At 46.2% G+C, this 26,667-nt stretch overlaps 1 protein-coding gene across 1 annotated transcript in view; it reads left to right on the top strand.

The window, feature by feature from the left end:
* Positions 1-26,667, top strand: part of ST3GAL1 (ST3 beta-galactoside alpha-2,3-sialyltransferase 1) — an 80,848-nt gene that overhangs the window by 41,471 nt on the left and 12,710 nt on the right. Inside the window, exons 2-3 of the mRNA XM_086608865.1 lie at positions 10,619-11,450; positions 22,199-22,395. Coding sequence (XP_086464991.1) covers positions 11,139-11,450; positions 22,199-22,395 — 509 coding nt within the window. The 5' untranslated portion in view covers positions 10,619-11,138. The remainder of the gene's footprint in view (positions 1-10,618; positions 11,451-22,198; positions 22,396-26,667) is intronic.

The following is a 26,667-nucleotide window of genomic DNA, read 5'->3' as shown; positions in this document are numbered from 1 at the left end:
ATTTTTATGTGTCCAGTTGTCTGCTTGAATGTTTTTAAAGAACTCTTCAAAGCAGAGCAATTGACAGAAATAGAATGAATCATAGAATCATAGAATGGTTTGGGTTGGAAGGGACCTCAAAAATCATCGAGTTCCAACCCCCCTGCCATGGGCAGGGAAACCCTCCACTACACCAGGTTGCCCTCATCCAACCTGGCTTCAACACTTCCAGGGATGGGGCAGCCACAACTTCTCTGGGCAATCTGTTCCAGTGCCTCACCACCCTCTGAGTGAAAAATTTCTTCCTTATCTCTAATCTAAATCTGCCCTCTTTCAATTTAAATCCATTGCCCCTTGTCCTATCACTACATGCCCTTGTAAAAAGTCCGTCCCCAGCTTTCCTGTAGGCCCCCTTTAGGTACTGGAAGGCTGCAATAAGATCACCCCGGAGCCTTCTCTTCTCCAGGCTGAACAGCCCCAACTCTCTCAGCCTGTCTTCACAGGAGAGGTGCTCCAGCCCTCGGATCATCTTCGTGGCCCTCCTCTGGACCCGCTCTGACAGCTCCATGTCCTTCTTGTGTTGGGGACTCCAGAGCTGAATGCAGTACTCCAGGTGGGGTCTCATGAGAGCAGAGTAGAGGGGCAGAAACCCCTCCCTCGACCTGCTGGCCACGCTTCTTTTGATGTGAGTAAGTGAATTTTAAGTTAGGATTTTCACCATAGAGTTACTGTTTTCATTGCACCACCTTTGGGTTCTTGACATGCTGGCTTATATAAAGACAACACAAAAGTCCCATCCCAGCCCATTGGTGGGTATTGACTCACCACAGGAAAGCTCTCATATCCAGCACATTGAATCTGTGTGTCTGTCCAGGATGAGGAAGGAAAAGACTACTTTTTAAGAGCTTGTAGTGATATGTTTGATATTTAAAACATCAAGGTGTCTATGGGGAAGGGGATTTGGAATATATGAAAGAAAATGAAGTACCACCAGGGAAGCAGAGGTGCCATTTCTTGATTAATAGAATGTGTGCAAAGGGGTAGGGCTCCTCCAAAAATCACTTTCTAGCAAGTCAGAGGCTGGAGAAGACATTACTACCAGCTGTTTATTTTTCTGCTGTTGGTTTTCAGCACATCCCTGGTGAGACCTGGCAGTCTCCAGCCTCTCGGCCGTAATCACTATAGTTCACGGCTTGGCTAGACAGTGCTCTTTTTCTGGCGCTTCTATTTTGTCCTGAAAATACTTGAGCTGAGTGTTGAGCCAAAGCAATAGACCATAAACAGGTCAGCAGTGAAGCTTCCTGTTAAATTTGAATTAATTGCACTTTTCACTAGTCTCTCCCAGTTCATCCCATGAAGAAGACAACCAGGGGCCTGTTTGCAAAGGGTGGCTGGTTCATGATCTGCAGATGTGACTGAGTGCTCCCTTGACACCGTAAAAACCTGGAAAAGTTAAGATGAGGCATAAATTGGCAAATTTTGATACATTATCAGTGGACTTTTTCACTGAACCTGGCGAGATACTGAGCCTGGCCACAGTAACAAAGGAATATTATATAAACAGTCATTTACTTATGTTACAGCTCCCACCAGAAATAAATTAACCATGGGTTTATCTCCACAGTCACAATCATCCATGTGTTTCCCAGTGAGAAGTGGTATCCAGGTGAATGTCTTTGGATACCTGGTGCCACCAGGGGAGGGAACCGGGCTCCCATGGCCTTGCCCTCCACCCCAAACCCAGTTTCTCTCCACTCTCAAATGCTGTATGAAGAGATGGCAGGAGGGGACACAGCATTTATCAAAAAGGTAGAAGTTTGATTGAGATCCTGGAATGAATTTGCAATATCAGCATTTTTTATTCATAGAAGAGTTTGAGTTGGAAGAGACCTTTAAAAGCCATCTAGTCCAACTCCCCTGCAATAAGCAGGAACATATTCAACTCAATCAGGTTGCTCAGACCCCTGTCCAACCTGACTGAATATTTCCAAGGATGGGGCATTCATAACTTCTCTGGGCAACTTGTTCCAGTGTTTCACCATGCTCATTATAAAAAATTTCTATCTTAGATCTAATCGAAATCTATCCTCTTTCAGTTTAAAACCATTACCCCTTGTCCTGTCACAACAGGTCCTGCTAAAAAGTTTGTCCCCAGGTTTCTTATAGGCACCCTTCAGGCTCTGGAAGACTGCTAGAAGGTCTCTCCAGAGCCTTCTCTTCTCCAGGCTGAACAACCCCAACTCTCTCAGCCTGTCTTCACAGGAGAGGTGCTCCAGCCTTCTCATCATTTTTGTGGCCCTCCTGACCCGTTCCAACAGCTCCATGTCCTTGTGTTGGGGACTCCAGAGCTGAATGCAGTATTCCAGGTGGGGTCTCACAAGAGCAGAGTAGAGGGGCAGAATCACCTCCCTCAACCTGCTGGCCACACTTCTTTTTATGCAGCCCAGGATATGGTTGGCTTTCTGGGCTTCCAGTGCACATTGTCAGCTCATGTCCAGCTTTTCATCCACCAGTACCCCCAAGTCCTTCTCCACAGGGCTGCTCTCAATCATTTCATCCCTCAGCCTGTAATGATACCGAGGGTTGCCCTGACCCACGTGGAGGACCTTGCACTTGGCCTTGTTGAACTTCATGAGGTTCACATGGGTCCACTTTTCAAGCCTGTCAAGGTCCCTCTGGATGGAATCCCATCCCTCAGGAATGTCAAATGCACTACTGAGCTTGGCGGCATCTGCAGACTTCCTGAGGGTGTACTCGATCCTGCTATGTCATTGATGAAGGTACTAAACAGTACTGGTCCCAGTACGGACCCCTGAGGGTCACCACTTGTCACTGATCTCCATCAAGGAGGTCTTTGGGATCAACCAGGAATGCAAAGACTTATGCCCAGATTGTCACTTTTTCCTAGCCGGTTCTTCATTTAGAGTGTGATGCAAGCTCCGTTGGTCAGAGCAAACTTTGTTTCAGACCCATTTCTGGCTGCATCAGCTCCCCAGGAATGGAGTGATGTTGACCTATAGCCGCACAGGAAAGGTGTTTGGAGCATCCATCCTTTTCCATGCTCAGCTCCTAAGATGACTTCTGCCATAGACAAGGTGGCAAGGTGAGGACAGAGATTTTGGAGCCAGACCATCTTTCATGGCAATTCCAGCCCCATTGAAAGCAAGAGTTCCCACTTGACCTGAAGACATGAGTAAGAACTGTAGTCCATGGAGGACAGCACGGTTAATCCTGGATATTAACACTGCAATTTCTCTAGATCAAACACCCCTTGCAGGATTCGGCTCTTGGTATGTGAGGGAGGAGGAAGCTTTTGCTGCTGCAAATCCCTCTGTAGCAGTGTAGGAGAAAACATCTTCACCCAGGTGGGAGGAGGCAGGGATGGCAGCTCTCTGCACCCAAGGGTACGGGCAGGGCAGGATTGTGACCTTTTCCGAGCCATAGCCTCCAGCTCTTTCCTCAAGCATTGCAAGCGAGTTTTCCAGACCACTCAGCGACATGCCTGATAAAGTCTGCCAAGATAAAGATTTATTTTGAGGCAACAGAATGCAAATTCCCCGCCCCACTTTCTGTTAATCTGACGTACATCTCGCACAAAAAGCTGTTTGCTTACCCTGACTGCACATACCTGTTATGCACATAGGCAGGGCAGGCTGTGTTAGAGTACCAGGGAGATCTCCTATCAACCTGGCCAGACCAAGCCTGCCAGCAGACCTGCTCACTGATACAACGTGAGTAAGTAATGATTTTTTTTTCAGATTGCTGGCACCTGAAATGCCATGCGGTTCGTTATGCTCCATAAACCACCTCTAGTTTTTCTTCTGTTCACTGTGATGGACGAAACGCTGCCCAATAGCTGGCTCAAAATTCAAGAAGTATGGAGGACTTGCTGCCTTCAAATTTGTCGAAAGCTGCTTTTTCTTAGGGCTTAAATGTTCCAGAATGGTTTTGTTTTCTAGGCAGCGTTGATATGATTAGTTGAAGTTGCTTGGGATGTGCATTTCAATAAATCTGAGACTGATATACCAGCAGCCCTCCCAACTTCGATGCTGTGACCCCGTTTGATGGTGACAGTCAAACCGATTTACACTTCACAGCATGGTCAGGGATAGGGCAGAAGAGTTACAGATCATTTTCTCCCTGATTAAATGACAGGTGGGACTTGAGGCTGCTTTTCCCTTGGCTGTGGGCACACAGGAGAGCAGCATCTATGTCATCCTTGTGAGGACATAACGATGGGCAGGAGAGAGGAGCCAGCTAGCTCTGAGAAACAAAACAGTCTGATTTTAGTTCAGTTATGAATGGAAAAGGGGAAAGTCATGTGGCAGCTGGTGCTTTTTCAAAATTGTATCCTGTGGTGGCTTTTGGTGTCTGAGAAACACAGAGGTCACCTTTGCCTGCCAGTGCCATGGGGCCAGCGGCATGCGGGAGGTCACACCACAGATGGGCTGAAGTCGCAGAGGCTGTGCTGGGGCATGGGCAGCACGCCCTTGTGTCTCCAGCCCTCCTGTGGCCTTCAATGCTTGGTGAGGCTGATCTCCTGGAGCTGGAGGAGATGGACTATGGGTCTTGCGTAGGCTGCCAGCATCAACTGGTTAAAGGAGATTCAGGTTTCTGCCCTGCGTTTAACTCTGACAGACGTCCAGGCTGTCTCATAATTGCACAATCTATCTCATGTAGCAAAAGCCTCATGCTCTGAGGTCTCTGGCAAGGTGTCAGACCCATGAAGAGTTTCTTTCTAAATGTCAGCCAGCTCCAGGCAGTGGGAGGTAGCCAGCGATGAGCCTGGGCAGGGCAGACAAGCCTGTAGTTTGGAGTGAAACAGTCACCTCCGTTGTTCCTCTCCAGGCCTCAGCATAGACCTGGGGTGGAAATTTATGTGTATTTTTCCAGCGACAGACTTTTTGCTGCCCCAGGATGACTCCTTCTGAGACTGCTCTGGGCCTTTGTGAGTGCAGTAAAGCAAGATTTAACCTTCCATTCCTCTCCCAGGCCAGGGCTTTGAGACCAAGGGTTGCTCCAGTAGTTACTCATGGGGAGGGTGGATGGGAAGAAAGTCCCAAAACAGCAGGAAGATGCTTGAGGACATACTGTTCGTGTTGCCAAAAGTCTTTATAACAATATAGCTGTCACTGGCTTAGCTGGGAAACTAATTCATTTTTGGAGGTTTTGCAGGGGAAGAGCTGACCTGTGCTTCTGAAAATGGGCATTTTCAGTTCTGCCGAGACCTTTCTAGCACAGCACAGTCTCTTGAAGTCAAATTACAGCAAGTCTCTACTCCTTGAAATATACAGTTTCCAGCTGTAAAATACTGTGAGTCATAGAAGCGTTGTACGATGGCCACCATCAGTCATGAGAGAGCTGCAGCAGGTTGTTTTGTTCTTCCCCAGCTTATAGAATCATAGAATGGTTTGGGTTGGAAGGGACTTTGAAGATGACGTAGTTCCAACCTCCCTGCCATGGGCAGGGACACCTTCCACTACACCAGGTTGCTCAAAGCGTCGTCCAACCTGGCCTTGAACACTTCCAGGGATGGGGCGTCTACAACTTCTCTGGTCAACTTGTTCCAGTGTTTCACCACCCTCATTGTAAAAAATGGCTTCCTTAGATCTAATTAAAATCTACCCTTTTTCAGTTCAAAGTTGTTACTCCTTGTCCTACACGCTCTTGCAGAAAGTCCCTCTCCAGCTTTCTGGTAGGCACCCTTTGGGTACTGGAAGACTGCTAGAAGGTGTCCCTGGAGCCTTCTTTTCTCCGGCCTAACAATCTCAACTCTCTCAGCCTGTCTTCATAGGAGAGGCGCTCCAGCTCTCTCATCATCTTAATGGGTCTCCTCTGGACCTGCTCCAACAGGTCGGTGTCCTCCTTAAGCTTCAGCTGGGGTAGGTGGGTATATGGATTTCAAGTCTAAAGGACTTTGGGACCTCTGAGCTATTCAGGCAGGGAATGGAAATTTGGAAATATCTCTGTACGGGAATACTGTTCCCTGTTGCCTTTGTGCTGTTCTGCCTGACACAGTGTGTTTGGAACATGCTGGCAACTTCAAACTAGAGAAGTGTGAAGGGCTTTAATAGGACTTACAGAGCAGAAGGCAAAAGCTGGATCCTGAACCATCAGCATCTAACGTGAGCTAACACGGTGGTGCTGGTACTAAGTACTTCTTCGCTAGCAGAGCAGATATCAAAACGGGATCAAACTCTACCTTAGCGTAGTGGGACATTTACAACTTGAGGCAATGAGAAGAAGTGGAGTGATTTTTATTTTTCTCAATGTTTTTTCATTATTATTTTCTACATGCTTTTTGTTTAAGACTCATCTTTAAAAAAATAAATCAGGAAACAAAGGATTCTGCTAATATTTTGTGTCTGACCACACAGGCCTTGTGCAATCCCCAAATTCTCTTCCCCTGCACCGCATAACTTGTCCCAAGCCCCCAGGCAACTATCCACCTCAGTCCCAAAGATGCCCTGATGTTGACTCATCTGGATGAGTTTCATGCCTGTGGCTGAGGCTGTCCTGGGCCAGCCCTGGGAGGGACCCAGAGAGGATGTCTCTTCTTCTGAGTCTTTATTTCAGGTTCTCACCTGCCTTTGTGCCCCTGCACTTTTTTGGGGCTGGTGTAGACCCACCTTTGATGGGCTGATGGCTCCTGGCATGGGCCTGGGAGCAGCTGGGACAAGGTATTATTTGAGCTCTCTCTCCTGCCATTGTCTCTCTGTGCTTCTTTGTGGGTGTGCAGATGAGCTTTTATTGCATAACCTAACAAGTGCAGTGAGAATACATTTCATTTGTGGGTGGATTTGTCAAAAAAATATTTCCTGAAGGTGTTAAGAGCTGCTTTTTATTAGTTTACTGAACTGAAGTGGTTTTATCCGTGTCTGTTAATTGCCAAATTGGCAAGGGACATTCTTCAGATTGTGAGTTTACAATACAAAAAAGATCTACCCTGGGAGGAAAAAAAAAAAAAAAAAAAAAAGAAGAAAGAAAAAAAAAAGAAGAAAGAAAAAAAAAAGAAGAAAGAAAAAAAAAGAAGAAAGAAAAGGCTCTTTCTGTTCCTTCCTTCTAAAATGTGAGAAGACTGTGAAGGCAAACAATTGCAATGAATTGAGCCTAGTATATTTTATAATATAAAATGTAGACAAAAGATTAAGCTGTGCTCTCTTTCATGACCATTTAATCACACTGGACCCACTCCAACGCTCAGACAGAGCTTGGAGGAACCTGCTCCTTCTTCGGAAGCTGCCCCTCTCTGCTCGTGCCTGGGACACATCATTTCACATTCTCCCTGCGTTGTGTATCACTGGGTGTTGGCAGGATAAATAAGTTATCCCGGGGTGCACAGGAGTGTCTTACATGGGTGTATGTAGGAAGGAGGAGGAGGAGGTGGGAAGGTAGCAGGAGAAATACAGACCACAAATAAGACCTTAAGCACCCAATCACTTAAGGTAGCTTAACCTGCTGCTTGCTTGAGCTGAGCTGGGATCGCTGCCCACAAACCCAGCCACTGGCACCCTGTCCTTAAACCCTGTTTAACTCTTGGGGGACCGTAGCTGGAACGAGGGCTGGGCACGTAATTCAAATCTCCGTACCTCAAGTCTCCAGAAATTGTTTCTGGGTCTGAGGCCAAAACAGCCTGTTCACAGACGTACTCATGCCAAGGTCACGCATTGAGGTACCTTGATAAGGACCATGGCTGGTATCGTGTTATTTACTTGTAATGGCTTAAATTAACTATGGCAAATAGTATCAGGAGGTAGAACATTCCCAACAGCTGGGGTTGGCAGCCCTACGTGGTTTCTCACACCAGCTGCTGCTTCGGCATCGTCCCTGTTCTTCCCGCTTCCTGGCACCTTGGCAAATCCTACAGAAACCCTTTTGCAAAGATTTATGAATATATGTGAGCAGAGGGAGATGCAAGGACGGTCTGAGATGCAGTGCAAGGTGGTGGGAAGAGTGAAAATACTGATGTCTGGGTTGGATCTAATGAATGTTTCAAGAAAGGAAAAAAATGGTCCCGATGCAAGTCACAGTGAACTTACTGAAAGGATTTTCCTTTCTTTTCAACCTTCCTTTTCCTCAGGTCCTAAATCACATTTATAGTCCCCAGAGCCTTTCTGTTAGGTTATATACATATTTTTTTTCTATCCTGAGTATCCGTAGGAAACATGAGCATTCATAGGAAACTGTAAGTAGCAAGAATTAAAATGCAGTATCTGGTATTTATTTCCACACAGGAAAAGGGTCTCGGAAGTTCTTCTGGTTTCTCACCTTCCTATCACATGCTATAAAAGACCGGATGATTAGGAGTTTGGAGACACTGCAGTTCACTGCATAAACACTGGTTCGAGATTGTTGTTTTTTTTCCAAATTCTAAATATAAGTTTAACCTTAGCTCAGTTACAAAAAAAAAAAAAAAACACAGCACAAAAAAACCCAAAACAGCTGATGAAATGAGTGTTTGTTTTGGATGCCAGAACTATTTCTTTTATGAACAATACTCCGTTTAATAGGCTTCTTTTTCCAAGAAAGGCTGGATAATCCTCTTCCCTCCTCCACTTAAAAAAATAACAGAAGAGTAAGAGCTGTGTTTACAAATACTGAATTGGCCCAGCGTTAACAGTGGTAGGGGTTCGACCTGCCAGCATCGCAGCTCTTGAATTATTCGCTCCATAAATGGAGAATCAATCTGCTTCTGGGATTTGGCATATTTTTGGGGGGTTGGAGGATGGGTTTTTGTTTAGACTAACAACTACATCCAGGCTACTAAGGCAAATATGTTTGGTGCCGCTCTCCGGCGCAGAGGCCAGCTGGCGTGGACGGGGCCGTGCTCTTCAGTTCCCTTTCTAACTCTCCAAGGCACAGCGGGAATGTCCCCGCTGTCTTTTGGGTTGCAATTCCTGAATCATACCTGGGAATAGTTTGGAAGATTTCCGACTAGCTCCAAAACTTCCCTCTAAAAAGTTAAAGTGAGCACAGGGTTGTTCCCTGGTGCCATTTAATCCACCAGTGCAGGTGAGCCCAAGCAGCCGGGGTTAATAAAGCCTTTTGTTATCCAGCCTGACCCACTTGTCAGCCCTTGAGCTCTTATAGATGTATGTGTAGGGACTAAATAAATCTCGAGGCATTTGGCAAACAGCAGCTAATTGAATGGCACACGCTACCCATCACGTGGCCACCCATCACGTGGCCACCCATCGCGTGCCGCAGATGAGAAACCTGAAGCAGAGTAAAGGCTTAAGACCACAGTCTGAGGCTCCAGATTTGAAGCTTCGGATTTGGCTTTGTGGGACTCAGTAAATATTTACATGCTGCGTCTAAAAACCAGACCTGTGTCGGCTCCAAGACATCGTGTCAAATCCATTGGAAAAACGGTTTGGCCTTGGGCAGCTCCTCATGGATCCCCAGGAGAAAAGCCAGCAGCAAAGCTGGGGACGCTGCACCCAGCTCAGACCTGTGGCCGCCAGATGCATTTCCCCCGTGTTCTTCTTGGCTTTGGGGGATGAAATGGGGGGGTCCTGCATGTGGTGCACAGAATAGGTTAAATCAAGGGGTTTTGACAGGTAAAAGTTGCAGTTTTGCTCTTTATTTGCTGGCCTGAAGCCTGCAGCTGAGTAGCGAGCGAGACTTCTCTTGCTGGGCTTTCGCGTGTTCATAAATTGCACATATTCTGCCATAGATGCTTCTCTGATTTTTTCTTTTTTCTTTTTTCTTTTTTTCTTTTTTTCTTTTTTTCTTTTTTTTTTTAATTAAAAGAGTGTTATTTAAGCAATGACGCTTTTGGGGCTTTTTGCAAACATCCAAAGCTTTAAAAACCACAACTTTTTTCCTTCCACAAAACAATGGCATAGTGGGAGGAAGGGATCCATTTTTCTGGCTTTTAAAAACTCATTTAAATCACTGCTGCCAGGCAGGGGATACCAGGAGGGGAGCGGAGAGCGGCTCCAGGTCCCTCTATATCCCTGGACTCACTGAGACGAAGCAGCTCCCTGCCTCTCTGCCTGGCTCAGGATCTCGCAGGAGCTCTCGGAGATCACGGGCTGCCCTCACCTACCCTTCCTTGGCAGGAAAATAGCAATAATCCACGTGAAACAAAGGCTGTTTATACTTCGATTTCCCCTGTCTGTCGCAGGACGTATGAGCTATTCTTGCTTGGCTTTCTCTGAATCACGAGTCCAACTCCGATTCTTAAGAAATTAAGCCAGTTTGGGGGGAGGAAGAGAAAATAACCGATTCCTCTTCCTCCCTGTCCTGCTCCTCCCTCTGTTGCCGGGTGCTTTTCGTTCAGCTGCTTTGAGTTATGAATACTTTGCTGCGCATCTTGCAGTTATCAAGGTCAGCCTAAGGGAAGGAGGTGAGTCATTGCCATTCAAATGGCTACAAACTGTCATTCAAATCAGGCCAGAGTGACGAGGCTTTTTCAATACAAAGGGACTCAATGTCCACAGGTCGATGCTCTGCCCTTTTCAGAAATTTCACCCTGAAACTTCTCGATACGCAAATAAGGCAGCAGAAATTGGAGCCTGAGCTGGTCAGAAGTTTTGGGATGGGTAGAGAAAAGCAGAGAAATGAGGTTGGGAGGAATGCAAAAAACTTTCTGACACTAATTTATCTTTCTTTTTTTGCATGTTTGTGTCTCCAGGCTGCAAACTGCTCTCCACGGCTTAAATGGACATCAAGAACATCTCTGCTGAAATGTACATCCCTGGATGATCTGATCCTTCTTGAACTAACTTTCAAGAAAATAAAAAAAATCCACCCTCTTTCTTTCTACAATTTGCTTGCTTGGATTTATGGCTTGCTCCCTCACAGAAAACCTAAATTTTAATGCTGATATTGCTTCCCTCTAAATCTTCCAGCACACAGAAGGGCAAGGGTCCATCCTTGAATCCTTGGTGGGAGAGCTTAGCAGCAGGTCACAGAAGGGTGGAAGAGACTTGGAAGCACTGCGAGAAGGTGAAAGGAAATACCCAGCTTTGCCTTTGTAAGCCCATTTGATGGAAACAAAGCTTCCCTTATGGATGGAGGTAGTGGAGTTGATATGTTCATCCTAAGCCCAAGGTGGTAACTGGCAGGCACCTGCAGCACCCTTTCCTTTTTGCCTTACTTTGAACCCTACATCGTACTAGGTCAGCAGCGACGGCAGAGCCTGAGTGGAAAAGATGGTTGTCGTAAGAAGGAGGAACGTGAAAATGTTTACCTTTGCCTTTTTGCTCATCACAGTAACGTCATTTCTGCTGAACTACACGCACCAGGTGACCACGACCACCTTGGATCCGAGACATCTCATCATGCAGTTTTCCGAGCAAGTTCAAAAACTCTTCAAGTACCCCAGGAGACCGTGCAGCTGTCAGACATGCATTTCTGAGCTGGGACATTCCCTCTGGTTCGATCAGAGGTTTAATTCAACTATGCAACCTTTCCTGACCTCACAAAATGCCTTGATCCCAGAAGACAGCTACAGGTGGTGGCTGGTAAGTGGGAGGTGTGGATTGGATATGGCCTGGTGTTCGGGTGAAGGTTGCAGTGTCAGGCGTTGAGCAGTGCCGAGCAGATACCAAGAGATGGCTCCTGCCAACAGCAGCATTTGCCACCTCAGCTGCCAAGGCAGGCAGAGGTGGAAGAAAGTGGGCGTTCGTGCTGCTGTTTTAGCTCACAGGCACTCGGAGAGCACATTGACTTACTCTGAGCTAGAAAAGTTCCTGGCAGAGTTAGGCAGCGAATCCAGAATTTGCAAATGTCAATATTGCCTTTTTTCCCCTTCTTTTCGAAAGACTAGACTTTGTAAACCAGATTGTTTCACCTCAGATGGTATAAAGGGCTTTTGCTGTCCATTGAGGCAGCAAAGCAAACTCGTGAAGTGTGTAATTCCCCCAGGGCTCTCCCTACTGTAAGACATGTAAATAATTAGCAGGATTAAATGGAGAATGATTAATTCCATGTGTATGAGAACAGCTTCCGTTGTGGCCAGTGATGTAAAACGGATCTATAAAGTGCATGGGCAGCCACAGGTCACTGGGAAGGAGCAGTCCCTGTGTACCCTTGAGCAGGGTGGTCCAAAGAGCCCGATCCAAGTGTTATGAAAGCTAGCAGGTACCTCGTTCGAAAAGGACAGAAAGGAAGAAGTTGTGTACTGACGTTTTGCCTAATCAAAGTCCCTTTTATGTTCTCTTGAAACAAGATATTATGTTCTCTTGAAACAATTAAATGAATTGCTCATGGCCCATGCTGCCAAGGTGCCAAAGTGCCGGTTCCAGCTGCAGTGACGCTGGTCAAATTGCAGTTTCATTATGACTTGCTTTCCTCCTCTTCAGAAAAAATAGTCTCCCTGTGCCTTTCTTTGAACACACAACTGCCTGTAACTGCCTGTAACTGCCTGTAACTCAGTGTCCTGCAGCGAGCACAACCCTTGATGTTGAATTTGGGGCTTTCAGCCCTTCCCTGATGCCCTGGGAAGGCCCTTCCAATGGGCACCCACTTTTGCAGTGGGGACATTCAGGTTTCAGAGGAGGTGTTGAGTGCTGTGGGAATGAGGCTGTATCAGATTTATCACTTCTCACGGCGCTGGCTGTTGCATTTACTGGTGAAAAATAGATGCCACTGAGCTCCAGTGTCTTTAACTGTTGCATAAATGATATCCTCATTTTAGGATGAAACCCTCCTTTTTGCTACGAGTCTCACATCCTGCAGGTGTTGAATCCTTTCCCCTGCCCCTTGGCCATGACTCAGATTTCCCATCACTGTGTTTCTTCTTCCAGCCCCTAGACACATTTCCTTCTGGTGCCCACATTTCCTAACTGGGCCTTGCTGGAGCCATGAGAAAAGAAGATGATGAGCTCCCGTCCTTGCTCCCCTTGTCTCAAGGCAAGGCTTCCCCAGGGAGATGAGCTGATGTAACAACCGGCAACTTTCAGAGGATGAGGGATACCCCAAATCAAGCTCAGTAGATAGGAGAATGAAGTTTTCATGGACATCATGAGTGATGAGATTGGTTGTGATGTGCCTCCCACATCCCAATTGCCTCTGAATACAAAAACCAGGAGCACTCCGCACCTCCCAAGGGGCAAGTGGGATGATCAATCCTAAATCATAGAATCATGAAATCACAGCATCATAGGATGGTTTGGTTGGAAGGGACCTTGAAGATCGTCTAGTTCCAGCCCCCTTGTCGTGGGCAGAGACACCTTCCTCTAGATCAGGTTGCTCAAAGCTTCATCCAACCTGGTCTTGAACACTTCCAGGGATAGGGCATCCACAACTTCTCTGGGCAACCTGTTCCAGTGCCTCACCACCCTCAATGTAAAAAATTTCTTCCTTCTATCTACTCTAAATCTACCCTCTTTCAGTTTAAAGCCATTGCCCCTTGTCCTATCACAACAGGTTCTGCTAAAAAGTTTGTCCCCGTGTTTCTTATAGGCCCCCTTTAAGTACTGTAAGGCTGCTAGAAGGTCTCCCCAGAGCCTTCTCTTCTCCAGGCTGAACGACCTCAACTCTCTCAGCCTGTCTTCATAGGAGAGGTGCTCCAGCCCTCTCATCATCTTCATGGCCCTCCTCTGGACCCACTCCAACAGCTCCATGTCCTCCGTCTTATGTTGGGGGACTCCAGAGCTGAATGCAATGTTCCAGGTAGGGTCTCATGAGAGCAGAGTAGAGAGGCAGAATCACCTCCCTCGACCTGCTGGCCACGCTTTTTTTTATGCAGCCCAGGACATGGTTGGCTTTCTGGGCTGCATGCACACATTGCTGGCTCATGTTGAGCTTCTCATCAACCAACACCCTCAAGTCCTTCTCCTCAAGGCTGCTCTCAATCCATTCTCTGCCCAGCCTGTATGCTGTCATTGGTGCAGGGGCTGTGCTCCTGCAGCACTGGGGCTGAGGAGGAGTCCTGTGAGACAGGGCTGGATGGACAGGGTGCCTCTGCTAAGGGGGCTCTGCCCCCAAGGGCTTGCACATCACCTGGAGCAAAGTCGTGCTGCGTTCCGCACTCAGCCCCCACTCTGATTCAAACATGCGGTTCGAATGTGTTCTTCTTTTAAGAAATTTTTTAAAAGAAAAAGCTTGTGACTGTCAGGACTAAAGTCTGAATATCTGACTCTCCTTGTAGTGAAACTGAAAATAAAACCAACCAACATACTAATATATCACTTCAACTCAACCTGAAACAGATTTTTTCGGAGGAAGGTTGTTTCAGCTAAATTAAAAACCAGTGACTTTCAGGACAGCCAAAAGTCTTTTTTTTCTCTGCCACTCCCCCCCTCCCCAGCCCAAATAAAAGCTGTCCATTAATTTTCAGGGCTGTCTAACCCTGTTTTTAGTGTTTTCATTCATTTTTTTGAATTCAGGTCAAGTTCAAAGGGAATACACCACTTCAGAACACAAAATCAAAGCATTTTTTTCTTAGATGGTAAAAATAAATCTTCTAAGATGTCTACACTTTTTCCACCATATTGTTTTTCAGCCGGAACTTATCTTCAGCTAAAACATGTGATATATTTTGATGTCCATCAAAACGGCATTGTTTATTGGAAATCAGTTGTTTACCAAAAATATTTACCCTAATCTATAGCAGATGGAGAAGGTGCCCTGACTGGTCTGAGAGGTGCTTCTGGGTAAACTCAGGTATGATGTGGCCTCAGATCCTCATTGCAACCTATCTCCTATATACATGTTGCTTTGGGTAAGCCTTTCCGAGACAGTCGACGTCATTTCTACAGTAAGCAATTCCAGGTGCATCCTGACTCCACTCCCTTTTCGCTATTCATTTTTAGGCTCATCTTTAAAGCGATTCTGAGATTTCTGCCAGTCTTAAAGGAAACATTGCTCGTGGCCATGTTTTACTCTCGCTGCTTTGCCAACTCAATGATTTGTGACTTTTTATTAAAATTGTAGTTAAAAGATGAGGCATGAGGAGACCTGAGGTTGCTTAAACTTCATTTCAGGGGAGAAATGACTGTATGTTTGCTCTCAGGAGCTGGCTTCAGACAGCGTGGTGGTTTCATTATGCTGTAACCGAGATGATGACTGCACTGGAGCTATTTATTAATAGGTTGTGACTTTCCTGTCACGGGGAGACCCATGTGATGTGCTTGGACTAAACACAGGCATAGCCCTTGCCGGAGAGCTGTCTGACTACCAAGCTCAGTTTGCCCTCTCTTCCCATTAACCTATTGCTGGATATGTGAATAAGGATTATTCATCCAAATAGTCCTGTAGTGTTTGTATCCCTCTACTTCTAGGAGAGCGAGGACTGATTTCAGAGCCTAATGACAAGTATTTGAGATGAAGTGACATTTGGGGGCCAAAGGATGGAGTGGTTTCACTTGCTTACAGCTTGTCGTGGTTTAACATCAGCCAGCAACTCAGCCCCACGCAGCCGCCTGCTCACTCCCCCACAGTGCAATGGGGAGAGAATCAGAAGAGCAGAAGTGAGACAACTCGTAAGCTGAGACAAAAGACAATTTAATAGGTAAAGCAAAAACAACACACACAAGCAAAGCAAGACAAGGAATTCATTCACCACTTCCCACAGGCAGGCAGGTGTTCAGCCATCCCCAGGAAAGCAGGGCTCCATCATGCATAACGGTTACTTGGGAAAACAAACACCATCACTCTGAATGTCCCCTCCTTCTTTCTTCTTCCCCCAGCTTTATATACTGAGCATGACATTGTATGGTATGGAGCATCCCTTTGGTCAGTTGGGGTCAGCTGTCCCAGCTGTGTCCCCTCCCAACTCCTTGTGCACCCCCAGCCTACTCGCTGGTGGGGTGGGGTGAGAAGCAGAAAAGGCCTTGACTCTGTGTCAGCACTGCTCAGCAGTAACAAAAACATCCCTGTGTTATCAACACTGTTTTCAGCACAAATCCAAAACATAGCCCCGTACTAGCTGATGTGAAGAAAATTAACTCTATCCCAGCCAAAACCAGTACACAGCTCTTCACATAGCTGCCAGGCTGCTTCGTGGTTTATTTGGAGAATATATGGTTTAAACTCTTCCAGCTTGATAGGATGTGGCCTTTTGGAAGGAAATATTCCTGGCTGCTGTAAATAAAACCATGTTGTCCATACTGGAGTTAGTGGTACTGGCTGTGGGGATGAGAAGGAGCAAGGAAGAGAAGAGCAGTTCCACCATCCCTGCGGCAGCTTGTCCTGCTGCACACAGCAGGGCTGCTTCAGGAGAAGGCATCTGAACATGTACCTGACTCTTTCTATGTTCACAGGAGCAAGAGGGCTCTTGTAAGGGCTGTTACTTGCTTTTCATGTGCTTAAATCTACCCATGGTTACTTTAGTGGGGTAACAAACAATGGCCCAAATTATCCTCCTGGGTACACCCCTGTGCTTTGTGGGGCTTCAGGGTGGATTGGGGTCCTCCTCCTGGAGATGATCTGGGCATTAATAATACCCTGTAACCAGCTTGTTAGAAATTCCTTCCTTCCTTCCTTCCTTCCTTCCTTCCTTCCTTCCTTCCTTCCTTCCTTCCTTCCTTCCTTCCTTCCTTCCTTCCTTCCTTCCTTCCTTCCTTCCTTCCTTCCTTCCTTCCTTCCTTCCTTCCTTCCTTCCTTCCTTCCTTCCCTCCTCTCCTCCTCCTCCCTCATCTCTCTCTCTTTCTCTCCTCCTTTACCCGTGTGTCTCTCTCTGTCCGTCCTTCTGCCTTCCCGCATCTTAAGCTCAGGGACTGAGAGTCTCAGTGTTTCGGAAGTTGGCACTCTGTGTGACCTGATGCATTTCTTTCTGTTTATATTTTCTTTCCCATCTCCCTGAAGTGGTTCACCTGCAAGTTTTTCATTCTTGTTCCATGACACAAATGCTGTGGGTATTTCCATTAAATTCAGTATCCTGTATAGAAGGAAACAGGGCAAGAATTACATGCTGTGATGCAGGATAGCATTTATTTATAGCTTTCTTGTTTATTCTCAGGGTTTTTTGGCATTGGTTTTGGTGGTCAGAAAGTATAAAAAATACAAGATCAGAACCTGCTGTTGTAAATCCAAAATAACCCTGTTGAGGTTGATGGTTTAAAGCAGTGATAAGTAAAACCAGGCTCAAGAGTTCCTTGGCAATCTTATCTGTAGCACATTGTTCATAACTACTACGTTATAACAATTTTTATTCTGAGTCTTATGGTATTTCATAGAATCATAGCATGGTTAGGGTTGGAAGGGACCTCAAAGATCATATAGTTCCAACCCCCCTACACCAGGTTGCCCAAAGCCTCATCCAACCTGGCCTTGAACACTTCCAGGGATGGGGAAGCCATGACTTCTCTGGGCAACCTGTTCCTCTGCCTCACCACCCTCACACAGTGAAAAATTTCTTCCTTATATCTCATCTAAATCCGATGAGGGTTTTGCTTTCTTTTTTTTTTTTTTTTTTTTGAAGAAAGCTCAGCTCGTCAGGCCATGTAATTAGTGTATCTAAAAGAAAATGTTAACTTTTAGTCCTTATGTTTGTAGGAAAAAATGTAATATATGGCTTAAAGTTTTGCTAACCAGATGGCAAACAAAAGGGCATCCCCAAAACATGTACTGGGGAAGTCATGGAAGCTGCACTTATTTTTAAGACAGCAGCAGAGCTACTTGGCACCTGAGTCACGCATTTTGAATGCTCTTTGTAGAAAATTTACTCGAATACTTTGATCACAAGAAGTCATCTTTAGAAGTGGGACACTGTGATACTTTGAAAGCAATACGAAAGGCTCAGCGCTCTGAAGGTAGCGTGTAGCTATCAGATAGCTGCAAAAGGTGGTACCAGATCCAGCCCAGGTCTCAGGCTCTAATTGTAGTGCCTACTACCTTCCTGGTCCCAGCTGGTGTCCTACTGCTTGGGAGCAAGCATGACATTTGGACCTGCCTTGGACATACCTGGGAGAGAGAACCAGACCCTGGGCTACCTCTTATCCCTGCTGGCAGCCCCTGTGTACGTCCACATGGGCTGCAGCTCCAGGGTGTCCTACAGCGAGGACAGATCTGAAGGTGGCCCAAGCTCATGAGTCCCTCTAAGCACTGTGGTGCGCTCTGCCAAGCTGCAAGCATCCTGCAGCCAGAAACGAGGGCACGCAGAGCTGGTGCAGGCAGGGTCTTTACTCCTCAGGGTGGCATGGAGGTGACCGGTTCTAGCCATGGAAGTCAGAAATCTTACAATTTGGCATATGCATATTATTGTGTGTAATTTATATAATATATGCACATTACATTAATATTCAAGACTGCATATTTTTTGACAGACACAAATCATTAAACAAAGCCTGAACTCTTAAAAGACCTTATATTCTTCCCCTTAATCTCTTTGATGCATAGCAATTGCAGGACATTAAATATAACAATAATACTGCCATATTTTCCAGACCAAGGAGGCATTTTTAAAATTGATGGTTTCCTTTTAACCTCCCCTTCAGTCTGCAAAATGGAGATTACCTGGATTTGCCCCACCAGGCTGTTGCTAGGATTAACCTTTGTACAATGTGTTGTAGCTGGGAAGCGCTGCGTATTAATGCCTCCGAACTGCTGCAGCGATGCAATTAGTAGCTGTGCAAAAGAGATACTCATGGGACTTTATTACCTCTTTATCTTTTAAAAACAGTTAAAAAAATAGAAAAGCTGTGAAAAAGAGTATTGCTACACCAGCTTCCCCAGGCTCTGTGGCCGTGTGCTTGCAGGAGGGCTGCCCCAGCAGTGCTGGCTGCTGCCAGACCTACACCTATACTTGTCTGTCCACCATGAGGGTTGTGTCTCAATCCATGCTGCATCTGCATCCACATCACACTGATGATTACAGGTTAAGCAGGATATTTTCTGCCTGCTAAGAAGTTGGGATTTTGGAGGTGTATTTAGTACCGTGCCAAACTTGCTGGTGGATGCGACATGCAGAGGCACTAGGTTAGCTTTCCTCTGAGGTTCTCCTGACCGTAGCTACATTCTTACCACTCCAAGCTATTAGCTCTGAGTGGTTTTGCCTGAATTCATATTCTCACCTTGCATCCCCTTAGATGAGTTTTGAGTATTGCTTCCTGGCTATCAGTGGTGATGTGATGGTACCGGAGAACCAAGGGAAGTCTTCCAAGAAGTTTAGAAAAGCAGCAAAGTCCCTTGTCATTCTTAATGAAGGTTCTGTGGTGCAAGAAGGAATAACAGGCTCTTCCTCAGAAAGCTGTTCGTGGCTAGAGAGGAACTGCATAAACTTCAAGGGTTTTTTTCCTTGCCTTTTTTTTCCTTTTTTTTTTTTCTTTTTTAAATAAGATGTAAAAACAGCTAGCAAAACTTCTGTATGCGAAGTAGGGAGTTTCTAAGGCTGGGAGGACAGGGTAGTTTGTCTTCCCTGTGAAGATGATTAGGAAATTTCTCAAATCTGGACTCCCAGTTATAGTTTTTAACAACCTAAGGTGAAGAGTTGACTCTCGAGTGCCGGACAAATATTTTATGGAGGGGAACTGGAGCGTTAAGTGATCTAGGGATATTTTATATGTGGACACAAGGTGGGTTAAAATGCTTTTTGGAGTTGGGCAAGAGGTTAAGCTGCATCATTAGACACGGCTATTGCTTGCACAGACTTCTGAGAAAAGCAGACACTTCACTTAGGACACAAGGGTCAGGTATTTCAGTGTATTTAAGCCCACTTCTAGCAGCTATATCCATGCACATATTCCTGGTACACATTTACGGCACCTGGAGGGGTGATGCTGTCCTGGCAGAGCCACATGGCACTGCCATGGTTCTGCCTTGCACGGCGTGGATAGACTTTCACCCAGTGCTTTTGTTAATTTATGGGAAAGGCCAGACTGGTGGGAGCTTGTTAGAAAAAAAAAAAAAGGAGAGACAACATTACTCAAAAAAAAGACAAAAATATGATGTGGGGACATGAACTGTAATTGGCTTGTAATTGTTATGCTATTAAAATGGTCTTTTTCAAGAAGTCAAGTAAACATTGCACAATAAAGAACTGGCTGCACATTAAGTTTGAACTTTTAAAAGCTCTATCTGCCTTGGACTTAACCAGCTTCATTGCCTGCTCTGCTCTGTTTTGCAGAAATGTCAAAGACCAGCCAGTGCTGATTGAAGATTAGGCCTGAAAGGTGTAGTCCAATCAGATAATCACTGAGGAAATTAAACAGAGCACTTTTAATGAGTTAAGAACAGGTATCTTATTGTATGGATGCTTAGCACACAGTGCAATAAGGTCATCATCCTATTTAGGGTCTTTGAGGGAATCTCTAACATAAGGAATAATCTCTGCTGTGGAAGTTATGTACAACTGAGGGATTGTAGGATGATGGTGTCCTGCTTTCAGGCGGGTGTTGGTGCCCAGGTTTTAACTTGGTTTCAATAGTTACTCTAGATCAACAGCAGCATGACAGAAAGAAAAGGTGTTCTCTGTAAGTGGAGGTGCCTATCCATGATAACGTTTCTTAACCATTTTAATGCATCAAACAGAAGTCAATACTCCAGGTCCTTTCCTTTCCTGATGCTATCATTCTGGCTGAAAAGGCAATTTAACTTAAAAAAGGGGCCCAGGTACTTAGAATTTTCTAAAAATTACCTTCCTCGTCTGAATTTTCTCAGGAAGAATCAGTTCAAGAATAAGTTTGGTTGTTTTTTTTTTTTCCCCAGAATAACTGTTCTTAGAAATGTTTCAGTGTATGTTTAGTGGTTTTCCCTTTCATTTCTTAAAGACAGTTAAAGTCAGCTCCTCTTTATAGAGAGAGTATACATGGGTGTATGCACATACATGTCCAGATAGCTCAAAATAAGTTCCTTTTTTAAAAAAGGTTGGATTTTTCTACATTGTGGACCTGATACTACACTCTAAGACATCTACGAAGTCTCTCTTTGTTTTGAAGGCTGCAGGCTTTCTAATGTTAAGTGTTTTTCATATATTCAGAGTAAAAGCAGGTTAGATTGGATTCATAAAGAATACACAAGAGTTTAGCTATGTGACATGTGTTTGTAGCACCACACACAAATTTAGAAGAAGATAACTTTTTTCGCTTAAATAATTGAGCTATCCACTGAATAGTGACATACGTGGTAATAGTGACAGTGCTTGTCTGGACATCCTAATTACCTTGCATCCTGATCACCTTGTGCACTTCATATATGAGTATATAGGCTAGCAAGGATTAGCAGGAAGATTAAATCTGTGTATGCAACATTTCTTTGTCTTTTTGCTTCAAGTTCTTGGCCCCAATGTTGTCTTGTAGCTCTGAGCTCCGCAGACCTCTTGTTCAATTCAGCACAAATAATGTTGCTTTCCATAGGTCTGCAAAGCGACAGCACGAAATTTAAACAAAAATTGCAGTGATACATCTGTTTGTGTTTGTGTGTGTGAGAGAGAGCAGGACAAATTAACAGTTCCTGGTGCAGGTGAGGGAAACGCATCGGAATTGGGGTTTGGCAAAAGCCAAATTATCCCAGGCCATTGCTGAAAGCCGTGGGAAAAGGTGTTATTCCTCTCTGCCTCCTTGTGTCTCCTTGCCCTGGGCTGGCAGAACAAGGGCAGAGCCCTTTTGGCAGATTTTGTTTTAGGAGCTGGTCTCCCTTTGTGAACTTGCAAGCAAGCGGCACCACGAGGGTGGGCAATGCTTGTTGTGAGCCTGCCAACACTTCCAAGCTCTTTAGGAGCCCTCAGAGAGCAGAGCCCCAGAAAGGGAGTGTCCGACCATCACCTGCCCTGCACCTTGCCTGTACCTTCCTGATCCAGCCATTGTTTCCGCCATGCACCATAGAGCTGCTACAAAAGAGTTTCCCTCCATGGCAACAGACACAATGACCAAGTTCCGGGTGGTTTTCTTCATCCTGGAGAATTTTTTAGATAATTTTACATCTCCAACCCTCAGGGCTAACTGCATTTCATCATAGTTTTCGATTGCACTAGCAGCTGGTTCTTCCACAGTCCATAACAGCAGCAATAAAATCTCCCACTCCCACTTCTGGCATATGCCGAAATTTGTGGAAGGGGTGTCAGCCACTTCTGTGATCCATCAGGTTCCCTAAGAATCTTCCATCCTTCCTTGGAGGGTTAAAAGAAATCTTATACATGGCCTAATAGAAGCCCAAGGTTTTCCACTTTTTTATTTCACACTTCTCAAAGCCTTGTAACACATACTGCTGGAGACAGTGTCTGCAGGTAGACAGATGCAAGAATGATCTTTGAGAAGACATTTGAAGCTATGTCTTGGTCACAGAAAAGCTAGCTATATTGGTAACCTGGAGTGATTTTTCTCTCTACCAGAAATTGCAAGGGGAGAAAACTCCGAAGAATATTAATGCTACTCTCAAGGAATTGTTTGAGATCATTCCTGGGGATGGAGATCCGCTGCAGGAGCGAGGCACTTCCACGTGCAGACGATGTGCTGTCGTGGGCAACTCCGGGAACCTTCGGCAGTCTCGGTATGGCCAAGATATTGACTCCCATGACTTTGTGCTCAGGTGAGTAGGCACCACCTCAACTTCAGTTGTCTGTGTTGCTTATGATTCACTGGTATTTTTCGGGGACAAGTAAGCAAATGAGATTTCAAGGGCTATCTAGTGAAATCTGATACTTAGGTCAAATCTAAGTTCCAGGGATGTAAACTATGTGCGTTGGAGATATGACCTCATGTTTTAGCTTGGAAAACAACCATAAATAGGTGTTGATACTCTAGCTTATTCTGCACTATCCGTAATTGCCTGTGTTAAAAAATATAGCTGAAAAAAGCTTCAGTTTTGAGTAAAAGTTATTTCTGCAGCTAGAACTCGCAAGTGATCTTATACACACTCAACTGTATCAGATTCGACTTTCTTGCACTGGTTTGTTTTTAAGCAGCGGTGGGGTGGGGAAGCCAGTGTCACTTTGCAATGGACAGGAGACAACTGGTTGGCTGCAGCTGTTTTGAAAAGGGTCTCATTGCCTCTTCTCTTTGAGGCCATGAAGGTTGGCTATTTTGTCCCACTGAAATGCAAGTGGGAACTAGGGAAGCAGAGCTAATCACCCAGAGGGCAGCCAAGATAGCTGGATGTCATGGTTCAGCCCAGCTGGCAGCTAAGCCACTACATGGTCGCTTGCTCACTCTTCCCACTCCTCAGGGTGAAGAGAAGAAAAATGTAACAAAAGGGCTGAGGGTTGAGATAAGCACCAGGAGGGATCACCCACCAAACATAGTCCCAGGAAAAACAGACTTCTTTTGGGGATAAATCAATTTAATTCGTTAATTCATTCAGAGAGGACAATGAGAAACAAAGCCAGATCTTAAAAATACCTTCCCCCCACCCCTCCCTTCTTCCTGGCTCTACCTCCTCCTCCAGCAGCGTGGGGGTATGGGGAATGGGAGGTTGCAGGTCAATTCATCACACGTTGTTTCTGCTGCTCCTTTCTTAAAGGACTCCTTACACTCTTTTCTCCTGCTCCAATGGATCCTCTACTCATGGGACAGTCCACAGACTTCTCCAACGTAGGCCCTTCCCGCAGGATGCAATCCTTACCCATCAAATTGCTCCAGTGTGGGCTTTTCCCACAGTCACGGCTTCTCAGGACGCAGCCACTCGCTCTGGTGTGGGGTCCTCCACGGACTTCAGATTCATCTCTGCCTTGTCATCAGTCTCCAACAGCGTAGAGGGTCTATCCCACAGAGACTGTTGAAGACCTCCCTTAGGCACAGGCATTTCTGCTCCAGCATGGGGTTCTCCACAGGCTGCGGGTGGATCTCTGCTCCACCATTAATCTCCACAGGCTGCAGGGGAATCTCAGCTCCGGCACACCTCCTCCTGCTCCATTTTCACTGACCTGGTGTCTGTGTAGCCATTTCTCTCAGATCTCGATCCTTTCTCTGCTGCAGCCATGCCAGACCTGACGAACTGCAGTAGCCCCGACAGAATGAGCTCTGCCCAGCAGGTGCCCTGGGAGCAGGGAGCTTTGGAGCTCTCCAAGCTGTACCACTGCAGCCATCTCCAGTCGGGTGGCACTGCCCAGCATGGGCAGCCGCTCGCCTGGGAGGCTGGGGGGGGTCGGTCCCCTGCCTCTCTCTGCTCTTCACTATCGGTCCAGCCTGGTTCGAGCTCCTTTGTCCCCTTCTTAAATATGGCATTCACAGAGACGCTGATTATCTCAGCCCTGGCCAGAGGGGAGGGGAGGTCTGACCTGGCCAAAGGCTGATCTGACCGATTTTGGAGCCAGGGAAACTTCTTGCAGCTTCTTACAGGGGCTACCTCTGCAGCCCCTCCTGTGCTACCAAAACCCCATCACATAAACCCAGCACACTGGGCTGACTAAGTTCATCTCCAGCGCATTGTCCGGCTTTCACACCACAGCTGCCAGTACAGCACAGCACCGCACAATTTGGGGAGCAATGCAGGGCAGGTTGGAGGGCCTGGAAAGGAGGGATTGCTATCGAAAATACCATAAGCAGGATTACACTCTCAGAAATAACATGAAGTTTAGCAGGAAGCTGTGCACTGAAGGCGAGTGAATCAGCAGAACATCAACACTGTTTGGACTGTTAATCCACCTTAGGCCACTTGGCTTCCGATGTGGCTTGGGCATGCTGTAGAGCCTTCAGATGACATCTAAATATTTACGACAAATCATTTCAGGAGTTGCTTGCTTTGGTTGCATGCCTTGCCCTCTGCCAAAGTAACTCCCCAAAGCCAGCAGCAGTCAACCTGGTCTTCAGATCCACAAAGGGAAGTGAAGAGCCCTCAAGATTCATCCTGCAGGATGCAAACGTGACGCAGCTGAGGTGTATTTATGCTTAACTCCGTATCCCTTGCTATGGAGATATCCCCATTCCCGTGTGGACTTTCTTATCTTACATGGCCTATGTTTACAGATTCATGCAGAAAAAGCTATTTTATGGAGTAGTAACTAAAAAGTAACGCACTCAGATGCATATTTCTGCTCTGAGACCTTGCTCTTCCTGAGCTGTGCATCCCTGGCATCACACTCTGTGACTTGGGATTGAACCTTCCAGTCTCGGATTTATACTTTAGCAATCTCAAGCCAGATCTGAAGGGATGGCAACAAGGTTTTAGGATTCACTATGGAAATTTGTGCAGAGAAGGTGGTCCCTCTGTGTGCTAATCCAACAAAAAAAATCTCTGGTGACTTGATGTTCACTTGTACATGCTCTGTCAATACAGCCAAGAGCCAGGAAGTCTGAGGGGACACCTTTCCTTCCAAACACCATGTTCCAGCCCACTTTTATTTGTTTAACTATCTACTTTCATGCTTGGTTCTTCCTGCTGAGACTGAGTGTGAATGCTGTCCTCTGCCCTGCCACACAGGCAGCCCTAAGACGAATGGTGGGGAAGGTGCATAGATCCGAGGGCAGGGTGTGAGTAAGACAACTAAAATGCCCCCTTGGCTTTGTTCTGATGGGAAGAAAATCCCATATTTTATACCTCAGACTGACTAATGTAAAGATGAAACATAGTAAGTCTCATGCTTTACTGAGTATTTCTACACAGCACAATATGAGCCATGGGCAGGGAAGGGGCTAACTCAATAACAAGTCCTCACAGGGTGGCAGGACAGTCTGCCTACGCTAATATCTCTCTTTGAGGGAGTTAAACTTAACTAATTCACCTCGGGGAGCACTGCAATAACACAGCCTGGCATAGACTTGATAAACAGATTTTACCTCCCCCGTTATCGCAGAATCGTAGAATCATAGAATGGTTTGGGTTGGAAGGGACCTCAAAGATCATCTAGTTCCAACCCCCCTGCCATGGGCAGAGAAATCCTCCGCTACACCAGGTTGCCCAAAGCCTCATCCAACCTGACCTTGAACACTTCCAGGGATGGGGCATCCACAACTTCTCTGGGCAACCTGTTCCAGTGCCTCACCACCCTCAATGTAAAAAATTTCTTCCTTATATCTAACCTAAATCTCCCCTCTTTCAGTTTAAATCCATTGCCCCTTGTCCTATCACTACACGCCCTTGTAAAAAGTCCCTCTCCAGCTTTCCTGTAGGCCCCCTTTAAGTACTGGAAAGCTGCTATAAGATCACCCCGGAGCCTCCTCTTCTCCAGGCTGAACAGCCCCAACTCTCTCAGCCTATCTTGATAGCAGAGGTGCTCCAGCCCTCTGATCATCTTCGTGGCCTCCTCTGGACTCGCTCTAGTAGTTCCATGTCCTTCTTGTGCTGGGGACTCCAGAGCTGAACACAGTATTCCAGGTGGGGTCTCATGAGAGCTGAGTAGAGGGGCAGAATCACTTCCCTCGACCTGCTGGCCACACCTCTTTTGATACAGCCCAGGACACGGTTGGCTTTCTGGGCTGCCAGCGCACATTGCTGGCTCATGTTGAGCTTCTCATCCACCAGCACTCCCAAGTCCTTTTCCTCAGGGCTGCTCTCGATCCATTCTCCGCCCAGCCTGTACTTGTGCATGGGATTGCCCCGACCCACGTGCAGGACCTTGCACTTGGCCTTGTTGAACTTCATGAGGTTCTCACAGGCCCACCTCTCCAGCCTGTCAAGGTCCCTCTGGATGGCATCCCTTCCCTCCATTGTGTCCACAACACCACACAACTTGGTGTCATCTGCAAACTTGCTGAGGGTGCACTCAATCCCACTGTCCATGTCTCCAACAAAGATGTTAAATAGCACTGGTCCCAGTACCGATCCCTGGGGAACACCACTCGTCACTGGCCTCCACGTGGACATTGAACCGTTGATCACAACTCTTTGAGAGCAACCATCCAGCCAATTCCTTATCCACCAAGT

The sequence above is a fragment of the Tauraco erythrolophus genome, chromosome 3, assembly GCF_009769465.1.
Source record: "Tauraco erythrolophus isolate bTauEry1 chromosome 3, bTauEry1.pri, whole genome shotgun sequence".
In the NCBI taxonomy this organism is placed as follows: Eukaryota; Metazoa; Chordata; class Aves; order Musophagiformes; family Musophagidae; genus Tauraco; species Tauraco erythrolophus.
Note: the sequence above shows the minus strand (reverse complement) of the source record. Positions and strands in the feature narration are given on the sequence as shown.